General features: G+C 41.8%; 1 protein-coding gene across 1 annotated transcript in view; it reads left to right on the forward strand.

Moving 5' to 3' along the window:
- Positions 1-5,087: 5,087 nt before the first annotated feature.
- LOC124794936 (delta-1-pyrroline-5-carboxylate synthase) overlaps positions 5,088-21,600 on the forward strand; it is a 205,032-nt gene continuing 188,519 nt past the window's right edge. The window contains exon 1 of the mRNA XM_047258653.1: positions 5,088-5,267. Within this exon, the coding sequence (XP_047114609.1) occupies positions 5,121-5,267 (147 nt within the window). The 5' untranslated portion in view covers positions 5,088-5,120. The remainder of the gene's footprint in view (positions 5,268-21,600) is intronic.

Genomic DNA, 21,600 nt, shown 5'->3' on the forward strand with positions numbered 1-21,600 from the left:
TCTACACGACGCTGGTGATTACTTTGAAGGACAGTAGGAGGTGCAAACAGGTAACTCTTTTGTATCGGTTGTGAATAAATAGTTGCCACTATTTGAGTTCCAACCCTCATACAAGCCCCAGGCAAGTGGCCCGTCAACATGTTGTAAGCCAAAGTAAGATTATATGGTTCCTCCATGACAACCACTACTATCCCTATCACCTGAAAATCCATGGAAGCCACGCTGAACAGCGACTTAGATGTGATGCAGATCTGTACTGTGATCCAGGACGATCTGATGTCGTGGCACGCACACCGTTCATTTCCGGACACATGTTCTTAATTTTTTTTTTCCTCCATTTCCATTTAGGAATCTATCCATGCAGTTTGTCGGTTTTACTAACGTTCACTCTGCATAAGCTCGAAGTTCTTCCGTTAAGCTGTGTTCTGACGACCTGAAACATTCACCCGCTGTATTTTGATAGTCTTTCCGGATTGCTCTATGTAATTCTTGTGGTGCTTTTTAGTGGAGTTTTCTTCGGTCTTCTTAAACAGATATGTAAAGAAGCTTCTCTGAATCATCTCAGTCTCCACCGATAGTCCACATTGGCAACAGGCTATGACAGAAAACCACACCAAGAGTCGGTTGGATGAGTACATTATAAATAATGTGCTGCTAGTAGAATGAGTTATTGGGAACATTTTAGCATTAGAGATTTTCTCCTTTTTCGCATTATGAGGTAGTTATTTTTCCTTCAGCTGGTTGAATTATAGGTTTGCAACCTTAATAATTTGTGTCGTACAATTTTGATTGTACATCTCCTGTTGAGTTTATATTCCATTAATTAACTTCTACGTAATTCGTTTCTTATTTTTCTTTATGTTATTTCCTCCTCGTATGTCGTAAAACCAGGAATTCTGATTAGATTTATTTGTGACAGTGGTTGATAAACCCATCTTCAACGTATATGAAGAAGGTAAGCGACTTGAAATAGAGAGGAACGTAAGTTACTGTTCTCTACAAATATAACCGACGATAAATGGTTGAATGATTTCGTTAGTGCCATAAACTTGGTATTCAGATCTATTCACTCTAATCTCATTGAGGGAGGTTTTTTAGGAACAGATTACAGTTCCCGTCAGTCTGTGACAGTAGAAGTATTTAAAGATTGCCAGATATGCTGACATGGAATTTGTTTACAAGATTTGTAAAGAAAATGCTATTGCTGCTAGTGGAAAATGTTGTAAACAGCTTATAACCGCAAAACAACAGACTGTGGTGCGTTCTCATTACTCACAATGTTTCAAAAGAGCAAATACAAAAAAAATTGTGTATTATATAGATGCCGTCTTGTCGGTTGACAAGAGTCCTACGACAAGCACACACGAAATTTCATTGCGTATCGCTCTTCCGCACATAAAAGCATACCAAAAACCGGCGGAATGTAGTAGAGATTCAAATGCCAGTTGCCGGTTAATTCCGCTCACATTGTTCACTTTGAAGCTATTTTCACTTCTAATCACGTCAAAGGCACTTGTAACGCTCTTCGGTTGTGAGGCTAAAATACTTTCGCCATTCCGGAAAAATATTTACTGAAATACTTCTACGGGAATATGCGTGCCAGAGTAGTCGACCATACTTTTAAGTGAGCCTGTTATGTTACTTTATCGTTTTACGCGGTTCACGCATTGCAGTTTACTGCGAAATGAATTATGAGGTTCGTTAGAAGTTCATTTGGTAACAAGATTAGAAGAATTCTTTGAAAATAACTGAAACCTGACGAAAAATCTGTGAATTAGGCGGTTCATCATCTAAAACTAATGATCTTTAACCAATGACGCCGATTGATTAAGAAGACCACCGTCGTGAGAGACGTGTTTTCCCATGCAGTGAGTCACTGTCCGTGCACACACTTCTCGTGTTGCGCACTCGCCAGAGAACTCCAGCTGGCGCAACAGTCTGATCTGTTCTCAATTAACCATGTGAGGACACGCTGGAACTCCATCTGATACAGTCTGCAATACCGTAAACGTACGTGGACAACCCGCTGAACAAGCGAAACAAACTTGCAGCACCAGGCCCCAAGGTTTTTCTGTTATGAATGATCTTGAATTAATACGGACGAATTGTACATTCAGAAGAGAGCATTGACTGGAGGTGTAGTCTATATGCAACGGAGTCTGACTCCGATGCAGGTACATAAGCACCGACAGGTAGGCATGTACCAAATGCGTACAAACTGGACCAATAGGCTGTTATTTTTTTCTTGGTTGCCGAAGATCAAACACTCGTAGACATCCATTGGAAAGGGAAGAATCTGTTTCTGACGATGTGTCCGTCGAAAGCCACCGTTGTTGAATGGTGCGCCAAGTCCCGTTGTGGTCGCGGTTCGACACAAGCCGCCGGTCGATCTGGGAGGTCAGCCTCATCCATTAAGGACCAACTCAGGGGAGCCACTCGAGCACCTGTCTACAGTCCCGATCTCTCCCGATGCGATTGTCACGTCTTCGGTCCCTTAAAAGACGCCTTGAAGGGGGTGACGCTTCTTATCGGATGAGGATGTGCAGCAGGCAGTTATGGACCTCTTCACGCAACAAAACACGGTGTTTTACCAAACGGCTATCTTCAACCTGGTGCGTCGTTGGGATGATTGCCTCAGTGTTCAAGGCGATATTGTCTGATCGGCAAACATATTCTTGCCTGTGCAGCCTTCGAACGGAAACTTTCTGATTGCTCTCCATATAACAAATTCATTAAAAGCTATGCTGTACTGTAGCTCTTCCGACGTTCATGACGGCATGGTTATTTATCTACAGACCGTCTTAACGCTTACTTGAACACTGGAGCTGAAGCCTTATATTTCTAGCTGGTTCAACGTGGGCCACCACGACCTCTTCTCCTGTGGCCAGCCTCCTCATTTTAGAGTAGCATTTGCACCAAACGTCTTCAGTTATTTGTTGGATATGTTATAATCTGCGTCTTGCCCTCAGTTTTACCCTCTGCGGCTCCCTCTCGTATCCTGGAAGCGTTCTCCACATGCACCTATCTTCGCCGATTCTGCGGAGACCTCATCATTTCTTGTCAGTCCATCCAAATTCGAGCATCCTTAAACAGCGTCACATTTCAAACGCATCGATTCTCTTTTTTGCCGGTTACCCCTCAGTCCACAGGTCACTTCCATACAGTGCGGTGCTGCAAACTTAGTCTCAGAAATTACTGCTTCAGATTAAGCTCGGTATTTGATACTAGTACGCTTCTTTCGTCCAGGAATGCGTGAGCTGCTTCCAAGGTAGCAGAATTCGTTCAGTCTTTCAGTCTGTATTCTTCGTTGTCCATGAATGAGTGATCTGCTTCCAATGTAGCAGAATTCGTTCAAACTGTATTCTTCGTTGTCCAGGAATGAGTGAGCTGCTTCCAATGTAGCAGAATTCGTTCAGTCTGTATACTTCATGGTCCAGGACTGCGTGAGCTGCTTGCAAGGTAGCAGAATTCGTTGAGTCTGTATACTTCGTGGTCTAGGTAAGAGCTGCTTCCAAGGTAGCAGAATTCGTTCAATCTGTATACTTCGTAGTCCAGAATTATTGTTATTCTCATTCCCCCTACTTTTCATTACTTTTGCCTCTTTGGTCTAATTTTATTTCTCATTCTGCGCCTGTTAGATTATTTTACTTCAATTGTGTATTGTATCTGAGCCATTGTTTTCGTTTCGTGTCCATTCTGATGAGAGAAATCTTATCAGTGAACTGTTTACTATTTTCTGCCCTACCTGCCTGTTCATAATGAATCCTATCCTTGAAAATAAAGAACTTGTAGCATACGTTGTGAAGAGGGTGGTAGGGCAGACAGTTAGTTACGGTGAGTAATTTAGTGGCAGCAAATCATTATAAACAACAGTTTAGAATTTTTATTAAGTGTGTGGGACACTTACTAAGTAGAACTAACAAGGGATGGTTCAAATGGCTCTGAGCACTATGGGACTTAACATCTGAGGCCATCGGTCCGCTAGAACTAGTTAAACCTAACTAACCTAAGGATATCACACACATCCATGCCCGAGGCAGGTTTCGAACCTGCCACCGTAGTGGTCGTGCGGTTCCAGACTGAAGCGCCTAGAACCGCTCGGCCACTCCGGCCGGCAACTAACAAGGGATATTGCATGTATATAGAGAAGGGCAGCACGAATGGTCACTTATTTTTTATCCATGGGAGGGTGCCATAGAGATGCTGAAGAAACTGAACCAGCTGATTGTTCAAGATAGAGGTAACCCATATCGAGAAAGCCTGCTTACTAAGTTTCAACAAGCGGTTTTAAATGATGATTCTAGGAGAATGCCACAACTCCCTACGTATCGCTCCGGTAGGTATCGTGACGACAAGATTAAATTACAGCACACACCGAGTGATTTAAACAATCATTCTTCCCGCGCTCATTTCGTGAGTGGAACAGAAGAAAACCGTAATAATTGTTACAGTGAGGCGTAGCGTCTGCCATGCTCTTCAAGTGGTTTCCAGATTTTACATGTAGACGTAGATGTGTACATGCCAACGCCTCAAGGAGAAGATGAGGTGACAGAGGAGCTATATGAAGATATTAACCGGCTAATGATCATATAAAGGGAGACTGGAATCTAATAGTGAGTGGAATTGGAACACTGTAGTAGAGGAAGGAATGTAAGTTATTAGAGAATTTAGGTTCGGTGGTAGAAATAATAAGGGAAAAAGACTGATTGATTTCTATAATAATTTTCAGATGTTTCAAGAATCTGAAGGAGAGGAATACTCTCGGAAATGGCCGGTAGACACGTGACGATACAAGCTGATTTTCATCCTGGTGAGAGAGAGAGAAATTCTGAAATCTGTTATTGGAATGCAAGGCGTACCCAGGATGTATATGGACTCAATTCACACGTCTTCGGTGTGGAGTGTACTGGATGAAGAATACACATCTGGCAGTGGACGGGAATCGTGGTGTCATCTTTCGAAAGCAGGAAGAGTGGCCGAGTCCGTCCGTGAGTGTTCGGTGCGGCCGTTGATAAGCGAGCGCGGCTCAAGGGTCTGCGCTACAAAAGCGGCGCCGGGGCGCAGAGTCCAGCAGTGGGTCAGCCAGCGGCCAGTCGTCAGCCGGAGACAGCAGCGACACCATGTGGAGAGCGGCGCGAGCAGTCACGGCCACCGGCGGCCTGCGGGCCTCCGCCCCCACCCACGCCTCCACCCCCGCCCCCGCAGCCACCCACGCCATGGCGCGCAGGGGCCACCGCACTGTCGCCCCCCGCCTCATCCTGCCGCAGGTACGAACGCGCACTGCCATGATCACACTTCAAGTAAACAAGTCGTCAAATAGTGCTAGAGATTACACTTCAAGTAAATAAGTCGTCAAATAGCGTGCTCGAATGAACACCACAGTGGTACACCGAAGCCGGATGGCATTGGAAGCTATGTAGCCTAGTCGTCTTCTTACCGGCTCATCTAGAGTCGTACAACGGTATCGGATCCACTGATGGCTTGCCATTTTCTAAATACGTGTAGCATTGCCATAGCTCTAGGCTACTTGAAACGGAGTGCAAACCTTGATGTTTACATAATAGTCTACATCCACTCTTACGCTTGTACATATAAGGCCATAGTTTGGTGTGGACGTTATGTAGTGTATCCATATGGTTTTCTTCCCCCTTATACTTTACAAAATGATGCACTAAAAGAATCATTATACATACGTCATGGTGCAAGTGATAAAGTCTCTAATGTTGCTATCTCGATCTGTACTCATAATATAAGTGAGCGAAAAGAATTGATCTCTTGTCTTGAAACGTACTATATCAAAATTTTAAGAGTAAGTGTCTCCTTAATACGCAGGACAATCCTATAGCATCTCCATATACAGTTTGTTGCTCTTTTCTACGACGCTATGGCCCGGACTCTGAACCTCCTCTGTGTCCTCCGTTAATCCCAACTGGTCCCAGATTGAAAAACAAATATTGTTACCTGTTCGAACGTATCTGTCCTTTCAGAAAATTGTTTTGTGTAGTTCTACCATCTTAAGTAGACGAAAATAAGAAATTCTCTTGCCTTGGAAACCAAATAACATATGACGGACGAAGCAAGGAGGATATAAAAATAAGACAACAACAGGCAAAGAGGGCATTCATAGCCAAAGGAATCTACAATTATCAAAAATAGTTATAAATTTGAGCAACGAATCTGTGAGAATCTAGATTTGGAGCAAGCATTACATGGTCGAGAATTATGAACTACGGGAAAACCGTATAAGTAGAATCAAAGAATTTGAGATATGGTACTGTAGAACGATGCTGAAAATTAGTTGTACTCATCAGAGGTCCTCGGCAGGGTCGGCAAAGAAAGGAACATATGGAAAACAATAACGAGAAGATGAGATAAAATGAAGTAGGAAATGCACTGAGACATCAAGGAATAACTTCCATGGGATAGAGAGTAAAAAATAAAAGGGAAGGCAAAGATTGTAATACATCCAGCAAATAACTGAGAACGTGGGGTAAAAGAGCTACTGTGAGATGAAGAGATTGACACAAGAGAGGAATTCGTGGCGGGTGGCAACAAACCAGTCACACGAATGACAGGCTTAAAAAATAAATCAATAAAACAAAACCTTAAATTACTCCAGAAGAAATTATATGTGGTCCGTTTGTCACTGAGTCCAGTGACAATTAGCGACGATGTACCCGGAACCTTGAAGGCACCAGGTGCAGAATACGAGTCCAAAATCGGTTACGCAACAGTTCTTCTTCCTGGTGTTATTTCGATTTTCTTTCGCGGATTTCAGGCCTCAAGCTCTCATCTTGAACGGAACACCTCACGTTGATAATTTCTTTTTGTTCGTGGAGCTACTCTTCTTCTACATTCCTTTTCTTGTTGCTAAAGAGGTTAAAGGTGCGATGATAACATTGTCTAAGACTGTATCACACAACACGAATAAAGCAAATACATCACGGCATAAACGACGTACTCTCCAACTATGAAATGTACGTCCGTATGCCGTCTTTTTAATTTATACACGAAGAAATAAACCGAAACCCGCTGTATGAAAAAGGGATTAAAAACATTTGGTATTTCATAGAAGGCTGTGTTATTTAAACCGTATGCAAGTTATTGTTCATTACACACAAAACAATTTATTTCCAAGTATCTTACGACTAGAGGCAATAAAATTTACGTGGAAACGCATGCGTCAATGCTTAGCCGTCATGTGGTGGAAATTTAATGTTTATGTTTGTGTATGTCACTGTACCCTTTGCTGAATCATGGGAAGCTATGGGAGGGGAGGGCTGGGAAGATTTGAGGAGGAGGACGAGGGAAGATGGAGGGAGGAGGAAAGCAGCCACGTGAGTATACAGAATCTCCCCAGCTACAAGGCTTCACGGTGATACATTACCCACACCCACACAGTGAATGTATCGCCATACCCGAGAACTAGGCACGGTGTTAGCAGTATACGTACCTTTTGCCCATGCTACAAGACTGATAAAAAAAACACCAGTATGTACTTAAACTCTTAAACGAATTTTGAAATTAATGTATGTAAAGGCGTACCACATTTCAGCTACGCACAACCGATATTTATGATGACAGCAGTTCCTGTTTTTAATGCAGCCCGGTATTGTAAAGCACTCATTATTGACATTTCTGTTAGGTATTAGGACGTTAAATGCATCGAATCTCAGTTGATGTAATCGCTTAGGATTTTTCTTTTAAACTGGGAATACTTGTATCGTTCCGACATCTAGTTAACATACTGACAGTTTTTCTTCTTCATTTCCTTCGGCTAAACAGCGTTTTTTCGATTGGCAACTTCAGTTTCTTCATTAGTCTCTGCCAACAAGGTCAGTGTTCTCAGCGGCTTTTAAACTGCAGGAGGCAGATATGATCTTCTGGAATAAAACAAGTGAGCAGCTGTCGTCGTGGCAAGCACTGACCTCTGGCTGTCTCGGGACGCAGAAGGAGCAAAATCAGCTCTTATCTTCCGCAAACAAACAGCTTAGCCTCACATACATACACACATCGCTGTTGTGCCCTGGATGATACGAGAGGAAAGTTTCCTCTGCAATGGACTTTTGTTACATCCTCTACGTAATACATTTACTCACATCAACGCGAGTTCTACCTGTACAATACCATACAAACTGGGTTAGCAAAAGTATTACGAAACATTTGTCTTGCCTGCTTTTCGTTGTGTTTTTCGAGTATGGGACATGATCGTGGAAAGAAACATATAGTTTCCGTATCTTCTATGATGCTAACGTTGTAATATCAGTACGTTACGTATAAAATAAGTATTATCCTTTTTGTAGTATGAATCGTTTCAGAGCGAAGACATGATCACAGAACGTTTATCCAGTGAAGTTGGGCTCGAAGTTAAATGTTACTCCAATGTCACCGTATCTTTTTTCTTATAAGTACACGGTGCCATTTCATGTTATGGACACTTCTGTGGCAGCTATCTAGAGACATTTCAATCAGTGCCACGTTTTCCAGTCTGATTGCTCAGCGTCGCCAAAAGCGTGTCAGCCGTAATCTTTGTGCAAACATATAATATCAACGGTTGTCAACAGATTAAACACCGGTAAATGCCCGAAAACGATAAGAGGGCTTCTGACTGATTGACGGTAAACCTGAACAGATAGCCAACAAGTTAAAAGTTCCGCAACAAATAAAATATTTGTCGAATTCTCATCGTCACGTCAGTTATCGATTTAAGTAGGTAATTAACATCTAACTAGCTAGAATGCAACAAATAAAGGATGAGAGGGGTCATTTTAAATGACTCTTCGAAGTTTCTTAATGGCGTTATATGAAGAAACAGATGACCCATACCACAACTGAAAACTGTCACATCTATGACACTTATGTCAGGAGCGATTATATCAGTACGTTGAGAAGAAATTATGCAACAATAATGGAGAAACGCATTCTTAAATGCAAGTGAACTTAATAAGAACTGAAACTACGATGAAGCGTGCATCTTCATAATGATTACGAGGTCGACAATAGTACAATTGAGATTAGGTAGCCGGCCGGTGTGGCCGTGCGGTTAAAGGCGCTTCAGTCTGGAACCGCGTGACCGCTACGGTCGCAGGTTCGAATCCTGCCTCGGGCATGGATGTGTGTGATGTCCTTAGGTTAGTTAGGTTTAATTAGTTCTAAGTTCTAGGCGACTGATGACCTCAGAAGTTAAGTCGCATAGTGCTCAGAGCCATTTGAACCATTTTTTGAGATTAGGTAAAGAGGTGACATCTGTATAAAAAAAACTTAAATAAAGCACTTAAATAAATGTCACTATATACAGTACAACAGATACTAACTAGAAACAGAAAAACTAGTCATCCGATGTAGTACGATAATTTCCCGAAAGTGTTGGAATATATCAGAGTTTTTCACAGTCTCGGAGAAACATCTTCGAGCACCAATTTTACACACATCAGAAAAAGATATGCATCACCTCGATTCTGAGAGTTCCGGAACCTGTACAGAAAATTGGAACAGAGATCAACATAAAACATCATTTCCGCCGTTTTTATTGCTCATGAAAGCCACAAAATGGTTCACAAGGATCTGAGCACTATGGGACTTAACATCTGAGGTTATCAGTCCCCTAGAACTTAGAACTACTCAAACCTAACTAACCTAGGGACATCACACACATCTATGCCTGAGGCAGGATTCGAATCTGCGACCACAGCGGCCGCGCGGTTCCAGAATGAAGCGCCTAGAACCGCTCGGCCACAACGGCCGGCTGAAAACCACACATTGCATGTTGTACCACCATTCAGGGAGACCTTCAGAGGTGGTGGTACAGATTTCTGTACATGCCAGTACCTCTAATACCTAGTAGCACGTCCTCTTGCATTGATGCATGCTTGTATTCGTCGTGGCACAATATCCACTAGTTCATCAAGGTACTCTTGGTCCAGATTATTCCACTCCTCAGTGGAGATTCGGCGTAGATCCCTCAGCATGGTTGGTGGGTCGCGTCGTCCGTAAAAATCCCTTTTAAATCAATCCCAGGCATGTCCGGTGGGGTTCATGTGTGGAGAACATGCTGACCACTCTAGTCAAGCGATGTCTTTATCCTGAAGGAAGTCATTCACAAGATGTGCACAATGGGGGTGCCAATTGTCGTCCATGAAGACGAATGCCTCGCCGTTATGCTGCCGATATGGTTGCATTATAGGTCGGAGGATGGCATTCACATATCGTACAGCCATTACGGCCCCTTCCATTACCACCAGCGTCGTACGTCGGCCTCACATAATGCCACCCCAAAACAGCGGGGAACTTCCACCCTACTGCACTCGCTGGACAGTGCGTCTAAGGCATTCAGCCTGACCGGGTTGCCACCAAACTCGTCTCCAACGACTGTCTGGTTGAAGGCATATGCGACACTCATCGGTGAAGAGAACGTGATGTGTATTCTGAGGGGACCATTTAGTATGTTTTTGGGCTCATCTGTACCGCGCTGCATGGTGTCGCGGTTGCAAAGCTGGACCTCGCCAGTTGTGAATCTTGCAGCCTACTGCGCACAGTTTGAGTCGTAACACGACGACCTGTGGCTGCACGAAAGCGTTATTCAATATGGTGGCGTTTCTGTCAGAGTTCCTCTGAGCCATAATCCGTAGGTAGCAGTTATCCACTGCAGTAGTAGCCTTTGGGCAGCCCGAGCGAGGCATGTCATCGACAGTTCCTGTGTCTGTGTATCTCCTCCACGTCCGAACAACATCGCTTTGGCTCACTCCGAGACGCCTGGACACTTCCCTTGTTAAGAGCCCGTCCTGGCGCAAAGTAAGAATGCGGACGCCATCGACCCGCGGTATTGACCGTCTAGGCATGGTTGAACTGCAGGCAACACGAGCCGTGTACCTCCTTCCTGCTGGAATGACTGGAACTGATCGGCTGTCGGACCCCCTCTGTCTAATATGCGCTGCTCATGCATGGTTGTTGACATCTTTGGGCGGGTTTAGTGACATCTCTGAACAGACAAAGGGAATGTGTCTGTGACAAAATATCTAGAGTCAACGTCTATCTTCAGAAGTTCTGGGAAAAGGGTGATGCAAAAAAAAAATTGTTCAAATGGCTCTGAGCACTATGGGACTTAACTTCTGAGTTCATCAGTCCCATAGAACTTAGAACTACTTAAACCTAACTAACCTAAGGACATCACACACATCCATGCCCGAGGCAGGATTCGAACCTGCGACCGTAGCGGTCGCGCGGTTCCAGACTGTAGCGCCTAAAACCAAAGGGTAATGCAAAACTTTTTTTGATGTGTGCAATTTGGTTTGAGCACCCATGTCCAGGAAACGGGTACCAGCTTCGTTTATAATTTGATGATAGAGACAAACAAAAAATGTTAACGAAATGGAAGTTCTCCTTCGACAGCAATCCAAATGAAATCCATCACAAATTGATCATATACACACTTGTTTGCTCTTAGCACAATGGCTTTGAAATCAGATATTTCACCACTAGCAGAAAAATGCAATAGCATGAGTAAACAGATCTGTATGTCAACTCAAGAAGTTTACATAGATGGTGATCTTTTTTGTGAAACAAAATAGATGGTGAAACAGCAGTAATTCTCGAGTTCAATGGTAAACGCTCTGAATTCTGAGGAAGAAACTTTCTCTAAAAGAATCCGATTGTTAAGGGGAGTACAGACATTGAAAATCAGGCTCTACAGAAATGTCTCTGCATTACGAAAAATAAATCTGAGATTATTTTTAAATACATAGTGTTCGGAAATTGCCGTTACAGGCTTCTAGAACTTGTAGAGGGGTTTGAGTAAGAACTATTTAGAATTGGAACCCATGTCCGGAAACGTACCGTTTCCGTGCTGCAGCTGTTTGGAAACATGTTTTCTATGTTGGTATGCAACAGGGTAGTCACGGTGGCAGTGCGAGGGGGGGGGGGGGTTCCAGCGGTTCGGCTGCTGATGTCCTGACGTCGTTCCACGTCTATCCTACCTCTCTGACCTGGTTTGAGCCTCATTCGCGTGTCTGTGAGTGTGAACGGAGAGGCAAAGCTCACGGTAATGGAAGAGCTGCTCGCCACCTTTGTCAATATCGTTCTCCACAACGTCCGACTCCATCGCACATACTTTTTGCCACAATTCCGCAGCAACGTCGAAAAGGAGTACCCCCCACCTCCAGCAGGCTTGACTGTGATGCTCCATGGAGACGCCGCAAACTCGAACTGGAAGAGGCCATACTGCATCACGTTGAAGAGAGGCCGAAACGAGTACACGAGCAATTTCTTTGACTATTAATAAGTGGAATTTTAAAACAAATGGTGTGCTGGGTTACGCCTAATCCGTTACTTGTAAAAGTGGCCACGTTACCAATATATTTACAAATGGCTATAGCACGGAAACGGTGCGATTCCGGGCAAGGGTTCCAATTCAATATATTATCTACTCACTCCCATCTACATGTCTGTAACGGGAATTTTTTAACACTCTGTTTAGCCCGTCTGGCGCATGGACACACGAAATTTAGAGGCTTGCCGCGCGGGATTAGCCGAGAGGTCTCGGGCGCTGCAGTCATGGACTGTGCGGAGGTTCGAGTCCTCTCTCGGGCATTGGTGTGTCTGTTTGTCCTTAGGATAATTTAGGTTAAGTAGTGAGTAAGCTTAGGGACTGATGACCTTAGAAGTTAAGTCCCATAAGATTTCACACACACATTTAGAGGCTGTCGCGGCGGCATTAAACGACAGTTGGCTCTGTTTTGGCACAAATTTTTCACTTTTGTCCTTATTTCGATATTCCTAATCATCGTTAACAAACAAAATGTTGCACCACACTATGAAAGCAACTCTTTACGAATGTAGTACCTTCCAAAAGAAAACGACAATGAAGTACCTGTACTTCGGTTTACTCATGAGCGCAATAAGGCGAATCCCAGTTGACACTTTGTACAGTTAATGAGGTGCGTAATTAGCAACTTTTACAAACTATACCTTACCCAAAATTTCGTATACGAATCGAAATTATATATCCTTCTGCGCTATTGAAAATATGTTAATGCTGTGTAGGAACGCTATAGCTACTGCATCATTGTCCAGCAACTAACAAGGGATAATATACATGGAAATATACAAATGTTTAGGGCTACAGAAATTCAGGATCCAGTGTCACAAGTTGAAATCAATAGCGCCCCAAACCGCCACGTTTGGTGGTGGTGGTGGTGGTTAGTGTTTAACGTCCCGTCGACAACGAGGTCATTAGAGACAGAGCGCAAGCTCGGGTTAGGGAAGGATTGGGAAGGTTATCGGCAGTGCCCTTTCAAAGGAACCATCCCCGCATTTGCCTGAAACGATTTAGGGAAATCACGGAAAACTTAAATCAGGATGGCTGGAGACGGGATTGAACCGTCGTCCTCCCGAATGCGAGTCCAGTGTGCCACGTTTGGTGTTTGTTTGCTATGCCACTCAACAGTGCAGCCTGACAGTTCGGTCATCACGGCATTAACATGGTCATTGCTCCCTGAGGTAGTTGTGGTTTCTGGGTAAACGAAGTCGACCCAGTGGCATCAGTTCCATCAGTCCACTCCACACAGTCGATGCACACAGGTCCGAATATAGAGCAATGCTCCATCATCAAAACGACATTATGAATGAAAACATATACTCTGTTAAGTCTCTACGTGCAAGATGAGGGCCATTCACTCCTCATCTATTCTGTAGTCATTCTGTTGACTCCAGTGTACGTACGTCTCAGTGTACAACACTCTTCTGTGCACTGACCCCACGCATGAATCACTACTGTATATGGTACGAACAGTTGGTGTGTTATATTAAATGACGTTGCTTCCCTCGTCATTACTTCAGTAACTTGGTTATATCTTTCATTTTTCTAGTAACTTTTAGGAACAAGGCAACGAAAGTTTTGACTGGGTTAATGTTAGCTCGTTTCGAAACCAACTTAACTACACCCTGTTTTAGGCAGATCCCACTTGGCATGGATAGATAGCCCGAAAACATGATAGTGAGCTCAGTTACCAAATGCCGACTCAATACCGCAATTGTCCACTGACTGCTGTGTTGCCACGCCAAGTGCACGCACAAAGCAACAACAGCCACTACATAAAAACGGAATGTCAACGAGCCAGTGCTGAATTTGGCTAAACCAACGGTAGCCTTGCGGGGATATAGGATCCTCACACATACTGGACCTAAAAAATTAAATTTCGTCTGGATATTTATGGCAACATAAAGTTCCAGTGTGAAATTAACTAGAAAATAAGGGCCCCAGCAGATTGAAAGGAATCAATGGTTAAATACTACAGAATGATAAATTAATACGCACATGAATTATATGCACTTAACAGTCACCAGACGTAAACAGAATTTAAAGAATAAGTACATATGACAGAAAAGAAAAACCTCTAACGTAGGTATACATGAAAATATGACTGAAAAAGGAACAAAAAATACAAAACAATATAGTATGTGTCCAATATTAGAACTGTATCACCTAAATCCGTCTTTCTTCAGAAAAATAAGAAATTATGTTATCAAAATAATTAAATGTGTGCAACAACCAATCAACTATTTACTTATAGCAATTAATATCCTTTACAGAAGAAATTAAATCAGCACACCCTAGTCTGTCTTACTAGTGTGTCTGTAAACAAGCTTCATTATGCTCAAAACAATGTATAATGAATTGGACAACTCCTCTAATTTGTGCTATTGTGAAGGACAAACAGCAACTACTTACATAATCACGTAACTGTGTACACAAAATACGTACTATTCGCAAGTGAAATACAGAAATGGTAACAGCTATAAGGTTTGGAAACGAAGGAGGACAATAGAAGGCTGCAGAGCTAGATCTGTGACCCACAGTTGACGTGGCTACCTCAGAATTCGAAATATCCAGATGTAAACATACCTGGAGTTGCGCTATGTCATCTTTATCAATCACTGCACTAGGGGATACTGTGATTCACAAAGAACCAAAGCAGCAACTGAAGATCTGTCGCTCCGCTCTGTGCGGGTTTGTTGACATAAATATCAATTCCATATTACTTAAAGTAGGCAGACAACTGCACCGCATGGTCCTCGCAACTTAGACCGGCAACGCCCCTTGGCAGAAGGTAAGTCGATCGCTGGGATTGCGTGAAAGCATGTAGGGCTACTTCCACGAATCGGTTGTCTGCAATAGATCATGTTGCCGTGGCATGGTGGTGATCTATATCTGCTGTGGCATCGTGAATGAGAAAGAACAGAATCATTCCCGAGACAAAACTAGTTCCGTCACATCATAAAACACATGCATAATAGTCGCATGTAAATTAGTACAAAGGTATAATTTTATATACATCACTCAGTTTACTACATACTGTTTTCCGCAAAAGAATTTCTCTGAACACAAACATATTTACACCGTAGTTCACTGATGACAGGGAGCATGCTTAATCAGTTCGTTGTGCTACATTACGGGAAAGAACACTCAACTAGACAATCACATCCTAGTAAAAGCACAAAATGAAAATTTCATTCCTATAGCACTATTCATTTTCAGTTTTTTCTGTTCATACGACGAAATTCAAAATATTATGCGCCATTATGTCTTTCTGTTAAACAGGAATTTGGCTATACTATCGTTTGAATTCTAAATTTCTTAATTTCGTCCTTTGCCCTCCAAGACTTCAAAAGTGAATTTATCAGATTTATACACAATGGTTTTCACTAACTGGTCGTGTTTCAATTTTCTAGCCAGTGGCAGCTTCTACATCTACTGCAACGCCACTCACTGTCTCTCTTTGGCTGTCAACACAGTTCGCGATGGAAAATAAATAATCCCGAAGAAAATGTTGTCCGGCTCTTTCTACGTAAAACCTTACAAGGTGGCAGAACACTACTATCATGAGCTAAAATGTTCATCAAATCTTCAAAACCGGACAAGTTATTAACCCAGACCATACATTTCTTTTGCAGTATGCTTGAAACAGTCTGTCAAGTTCCCGTAATACACACACAGCTGGATTAGATGCTGGATGATACATACATTGTTATTTGACATATCTCCTCCTCTTCAATGAATGAGTTCCACATTTTAGAAAGAAATTGTGGTTCATTCTGAAGAGATACGTTATGGGCAAATGATATTCAGAATGATACCTTCCTTTAATTTTTTATCTATGATTTTTCTATCAACTTGTCTCAGCGGCAAGCAGTGAACAAAATTTAAAAATACATCCAACAAACACTACTACGATATTGGAGATTTTCCACAAGACATCGGAATAGGCCTATTGGTGTCCAAAGTGATGTTTTTCCTTACTGTTTGTAGGAGAATATTGTGCCTTAATTCTATATAGTGCACTTTTGGCACGTTGACAAAAGCCACATTCTTTTACAATTCTTCATAGTTACTGAGACGTGTGATCTAAGACTACCTGTTTCTGAAGTTGTTGTAAACACTTCTTGGGACCAAAATTTGTGAAACTGGTATGAATACATTTAATCAGATCGTCGTTATTTTGTTTTGGTACGCAAGGTCTCCATGATTCTAGTCTGTTCTGCGGTAGATGACGTCATACGGAATTTTAGTCTCCGTTTCATCTTGAAAGATTGTTTTGACAAATTTTAATATTTCATCTGCTTGCAGCTCTGTTTTGATGTTACGTATACCTGCGAATTTTTGACTCTCCGACCACGTCTCTCATAATATTGAGCTTGACCTCTCATACACATGCTTCTCGGTGCAAAAATCTTGTAACAATTGTGGAAGACGTGTCAAAAACTTTTGGTACCACATTTGTTTTGCTGGGAATGTATTGGATTTCAAAACTAAATTCCTGGAGGACGAAGGCAAAACCAGCGAGTCGATTATGCATCAACTCACACTGAAGTAAGAAGGACAGTGGCCAAGGATCTATCTCCGCAATGAGATGCTGTGTGAGCAGAAAATAACGAAACTGATAGAAACATCAAACTTCGCACTCTATCATGCTGTATCTCCTTTCTCACAATGACAAAACTCGCCTTGTGAACACCATCTTATGGTGTTGTTCCTGACCGTTCTCACTGACTATTTAGTATAAAAGTGCTCCCAGTCTAAAGACACTGTCATCAGCCGCGTATATAAAATGCTTTATTATGATATGCCAGTTGTAATAGTGAAGCTTCTATGAATTGCTTCTTGATTTCATGGAAAGCATCCTGTTATCGTCCCTCATGTCCAGACTGAATTATTTTGAATTAATTCCAATAATGCAGGTGATGTAGAAGATGCCAGTACTATCCACAGAATCCTATATATGACTGAAGTTGTTTTTCACAGACTGGTTCCGGAAAATTTTGAATTGCTTCTAATTTTTTCGGATCTGGCTCAATACTTACTGGCAAATGACAAGTCCTAAATATTGTAGCACATTATTCCTCACGAGTTCTAATTTTTGCAGGCTGAGAGGGATTCCACCCAATTTAAATGTAGTCACACTTTATCCAGCACATCTCTGTGTTCTCCCCATGACGTAAATGCTATCAAAATATCGTTTACTTGTAGTATTACGTTCTCAAAAAGTTTCTTCCCAAGAATCTCGTCGATACCTTGAGAAAATGCTACTGATGAAATGTTTAATCCTAACAGCATCGGCTTGAAAGGTTGTAACGTCCATTGTACAAGAATGTGGTGAAGGAACAGCTTCTCTCCCCCAGTTGCAGGTGCCAATAGTTACTTGATATATCCAAACACATAACCAAACTACAAAGATAACAACTGACACTGAATTTCTGCAAAATAGAAGTATTTTTCGATCTGATTCTACTGAAGCAAATCTTTTTTTGATTACTGCAAATATCGGATTCCAGTATTCACTGTCTGATTTCTCAATTGCATCACCTTCTATCATATACTTGATTTCCTTTCCTACGGGTTTTCTTCTAGCTAGCAGTACACGATATGATTTCATTGTCAACAATTCGTATAGTTGCATCTTAATTTGACATTGATGTTCTTTCATCCAGTTTTTCTTGAAAATATCTCCATGTGCATACATAAAATGTTTGCGAATTCTTCTATAAAGGATGTCGGGAATTATTCAGTTCATCGATCTTTTCCTGAATTTTTTACATGATTTGTCGAACGTCTGCTTCTCATAATGTGGACACATGGTGCTCCGATCCCATTTTCTATCTTTTTCATAATACTCTCAACTCCTAAACCCGCAGAAACTTCTACTTCTCCAACAAATCCGACAAAATTAACTTCCAAATCTCCGTAACTATCAAAAGTACTTAAACACTGTCTCCGAAAATCAATTCTACATCATCTCTCAGTCAACCAGTCATCATCAAAAATCCAGTGCACAGTTAAAGAGTCAATGATCACTGCAGTCTCATCGAAGTATCTTTTTAATGTACAATACTTAAAGAGCGCTTGCCTAGTAACAGCACGACTTTTATGACCACCTGCTAGAATTATATGTACACAATATTTACGGAAATACCGGTATCTCTTCTGTTTCCCGAAGCTGTTTGTATAAATTCTGGGATATTTCAGTAGCTTTCAGTAGCATTACTTGCTGAATCTTGAAATGCTGCAATGTTATGACCATTTATCTAACATAAAACACTAGAATTAAAGCGTCATTAACATTTTGTACGTCTTTCCATCACAATTCTGTTTTAACGTTTAATTACTTCTAGTTTCCCGGCGTCCGCTTCTTTTCTCGGTGTCTGTCAGCCGTATCGTGGAGAGACAGACGAACGATCTCGAAATCTTGTTTTCTACGATCTGCTGGTTCCATCTTCTCGTCATTTCTACATCAATAAACTCCGGGTGCGTAAATCTGCGACTGGTCATGCCTTCATGCATCACTGTATCTCGGCAGATTATCGTTGTGTTGACTCCTCGGCTGGCGCCCAAAATTACCTTCATGCGGTGCTTTGCATAGCTGAATATGTTGATTGCGACGTGCTGCACTTCGTTCGATTCACCTGGTGCTGCTTCATTGTCGATCTCTTTTAAATCATCAACAGCTCCTAAAAGTTCATCGAAATCATCGATGGTCACGAAGCTAAATGTTTTCTTACTTTCCATAACAAACTTTTTATCAAAATTATAATTATATAATCGTAGCTCATGGGACCGTCCAGATAACTATTCAGTATCCAATGATTTTCCGGGAAATTTCACACCGACCCATCGTTGCGGTCGCAATTGTGCAAAGGAAATAACTTCTCTTTGATGCTTCGTTGTTTCTCTCGCGACCAATACTTGTGAATGAAAGTGTTTTCGAAGTCTGCAAATAGAGTATATTGGTCAGATACAAAGTTTCCCCACGTTCGACCACCTGTGACTACGTGCCGTGTATAAATATCAATTTTTCCTGACTCATTCTGAATTTGTGCGAAAGAAGTTCTACATTGTTTTAGGAAAAGTAACTGGGTGTAATTTTATGTGCTGGCCAAAGTCTTTAAACCGTCACTGACTGAGCTCACTATCGACGATAAAATTAGTGCAGCAGCCCTCCCAGCGATTGTCTTGCATTAGCATTTCTACTTCCTGTTCATAGTGACCTGCGTGTTGCAAATTTTTACATTATCCATTGGTTCTTCCAATTCCTGTACCTCTGATTTTTTGTTCTGTTCACACGCTTCTTTATCACAAACTACCTCACTATTTTTAATGCAATGTCAAGTAGAAGTTGTTTCACAGTTTCCTATTGTAAATTTACTTGGGCTTCTGCTTCTGTCTTCCGACAATGTGACTTAACCTCACACTTAAATTCAGACTGTTGCACACCGGGTGCTACATGATTCCGTAAATTTATTGAATTGAAACTGTGTCTTATTACAAACATATACTACATTTTGATCCAAAATTTTGTTCAAATCTCTTTTCAATTTTTGACTAAGCTCATTGAGTATTTTTCCCATATTGGCGCTCAGTTGTTGCTTAGTACTATCTAGTACAAATTTTGATCATCTGCCTTCAAATCTCTTAACTTTTTATCATTCTCATCTTGTTTTTTTATCTAATGTTTGCAAAATTTGCATTCATACATACTCTCTTCCTGGATTACCAACGCGCTGGTTGTCTATCGCTGCCTCTCGCGGTTCTAGGTCTTCTTTGAACTATCGTTTTCAACAGTCTTTACAATTTGGATTCCGTTAATTAATTCTGATTCATTAATGGAATCCATATAACCACTGTCCTGATTAACACTATCCTCGCCATTGATTACGTTATGATCTTCTCTCCGACTGTTATTCAGATACGTATATCGCACACGTAATTTATAATCAAAGTAACAGTTCACTGTCTATATCTTTTTCCCTGTCCAACGTTACTTGAAACACCAAGGCGCCACTGAAAATTCAAAATTCAGTCACCATACGTTGACGCTGGCTATCGGGCTCTGGATCCGAAAATTCCCGCAGATGTCCGTGTATAACACGACTAGCTGGTGTCCTATATTAAACGATGGTGCTTCCTTCCTCTTTATCTCGTTAATTTTATTACACGTTTTCTTTTGCTGGTAACTTTTAAGAAGTAGAAAATGAAAGGCTCTGCTGCTAACTGTTAAGATAGATCAAACATTGTTGATTTATGAAAGCGATAACTCATTTCAGAACCAACTTAAATACACTCAATTTTAGCGAAGTTCCACATGTCATAATAAGGCATTCATCACATCACACTGAAGCCTTTAGACAATCAGAACACGGCACGGTTAACTAGCCCGAAAACATACGAGCGAGTTCGACCGTCCTGTGCCGACTCAGTACCGTAACTGTCCACCCGTTTCTGTGTTGCCACACTAAGTGCACGCACAAAGCAACAACTGCCACTGTATAACAACGCAATGTCAGTGGGAAAATCCTGCATTCGGCTACACTAGCGGTAGCTGCAGTAACAAAATACATAATCTGCGATTTAGCTGAACTGTAAACTTAGGACACATGTCACAAGGAAAAACCGCTCATGTGAAACTCAGCTTGCCCATTCCTCACATGACATACTGCGAACTATGGATGAAGGGCAACAGGCAGATTCTATATTTCTAGATTTCCGGAAAGCATTTGAAACGGTGCCCCATTGCAGGTTGTTAACGAAAGTACGAGCATATGGAATAAGTTCAAAAATATGTGAGTGGCTTGAAAGACTTCTTAAATAATAGAGCCCATTACGTTAGCCTCGACGGCGAGTGTTCATCAGCGACAAGATTATCGTCAGTAGTGCCCCACGGAATGCGATAGGAGCGCTGTTGTTCTCTATATTCATAAATAATTTGGCGGTGAGGGAGGGCAGCAATCTGTGATTGTTTGCTAATCATGCACTGGTGTACAATAATGTATCGAAGCTGATTGACTGTAGGTACATACAAGACGACTTAGACAAAATTTCTGATTCGTGTGATGAATGGCAGCTAGCCCTGAACATGGACAAATGTAAGTTAATGCGGATGAGTAGGAAGATCAAACCTGTAATGTTAGGATACGGTAATGATAGTGTTCTGCTTAACACAATCAAGTCGTTTATATACCTGACCGTAACGTTGCAAAGCGATATGAGATGGAACGAGCACATGACAACTGTGACACGGAAGGCGAATGTTCGACTTCCGTTCATTGGGAGAA

The sequence above is a fragment of the Schistocerca piceifrons genome, chromosome 1 (genome assembly GCF_021461385.2).
Source record: "Schistocerca piceifrons isolate TAMUIC-IGC-003096 chromosome 1, iqSchPice1.1, whole genome shotgun sequence".
In the NCBI taxonomy this organism is placed as follows: Eukaryota; Metazoa; Arthropoda; class Insecta; order Orthoptera; family Acrididae; genus Schistocerca; species Schistocerca piceifrons.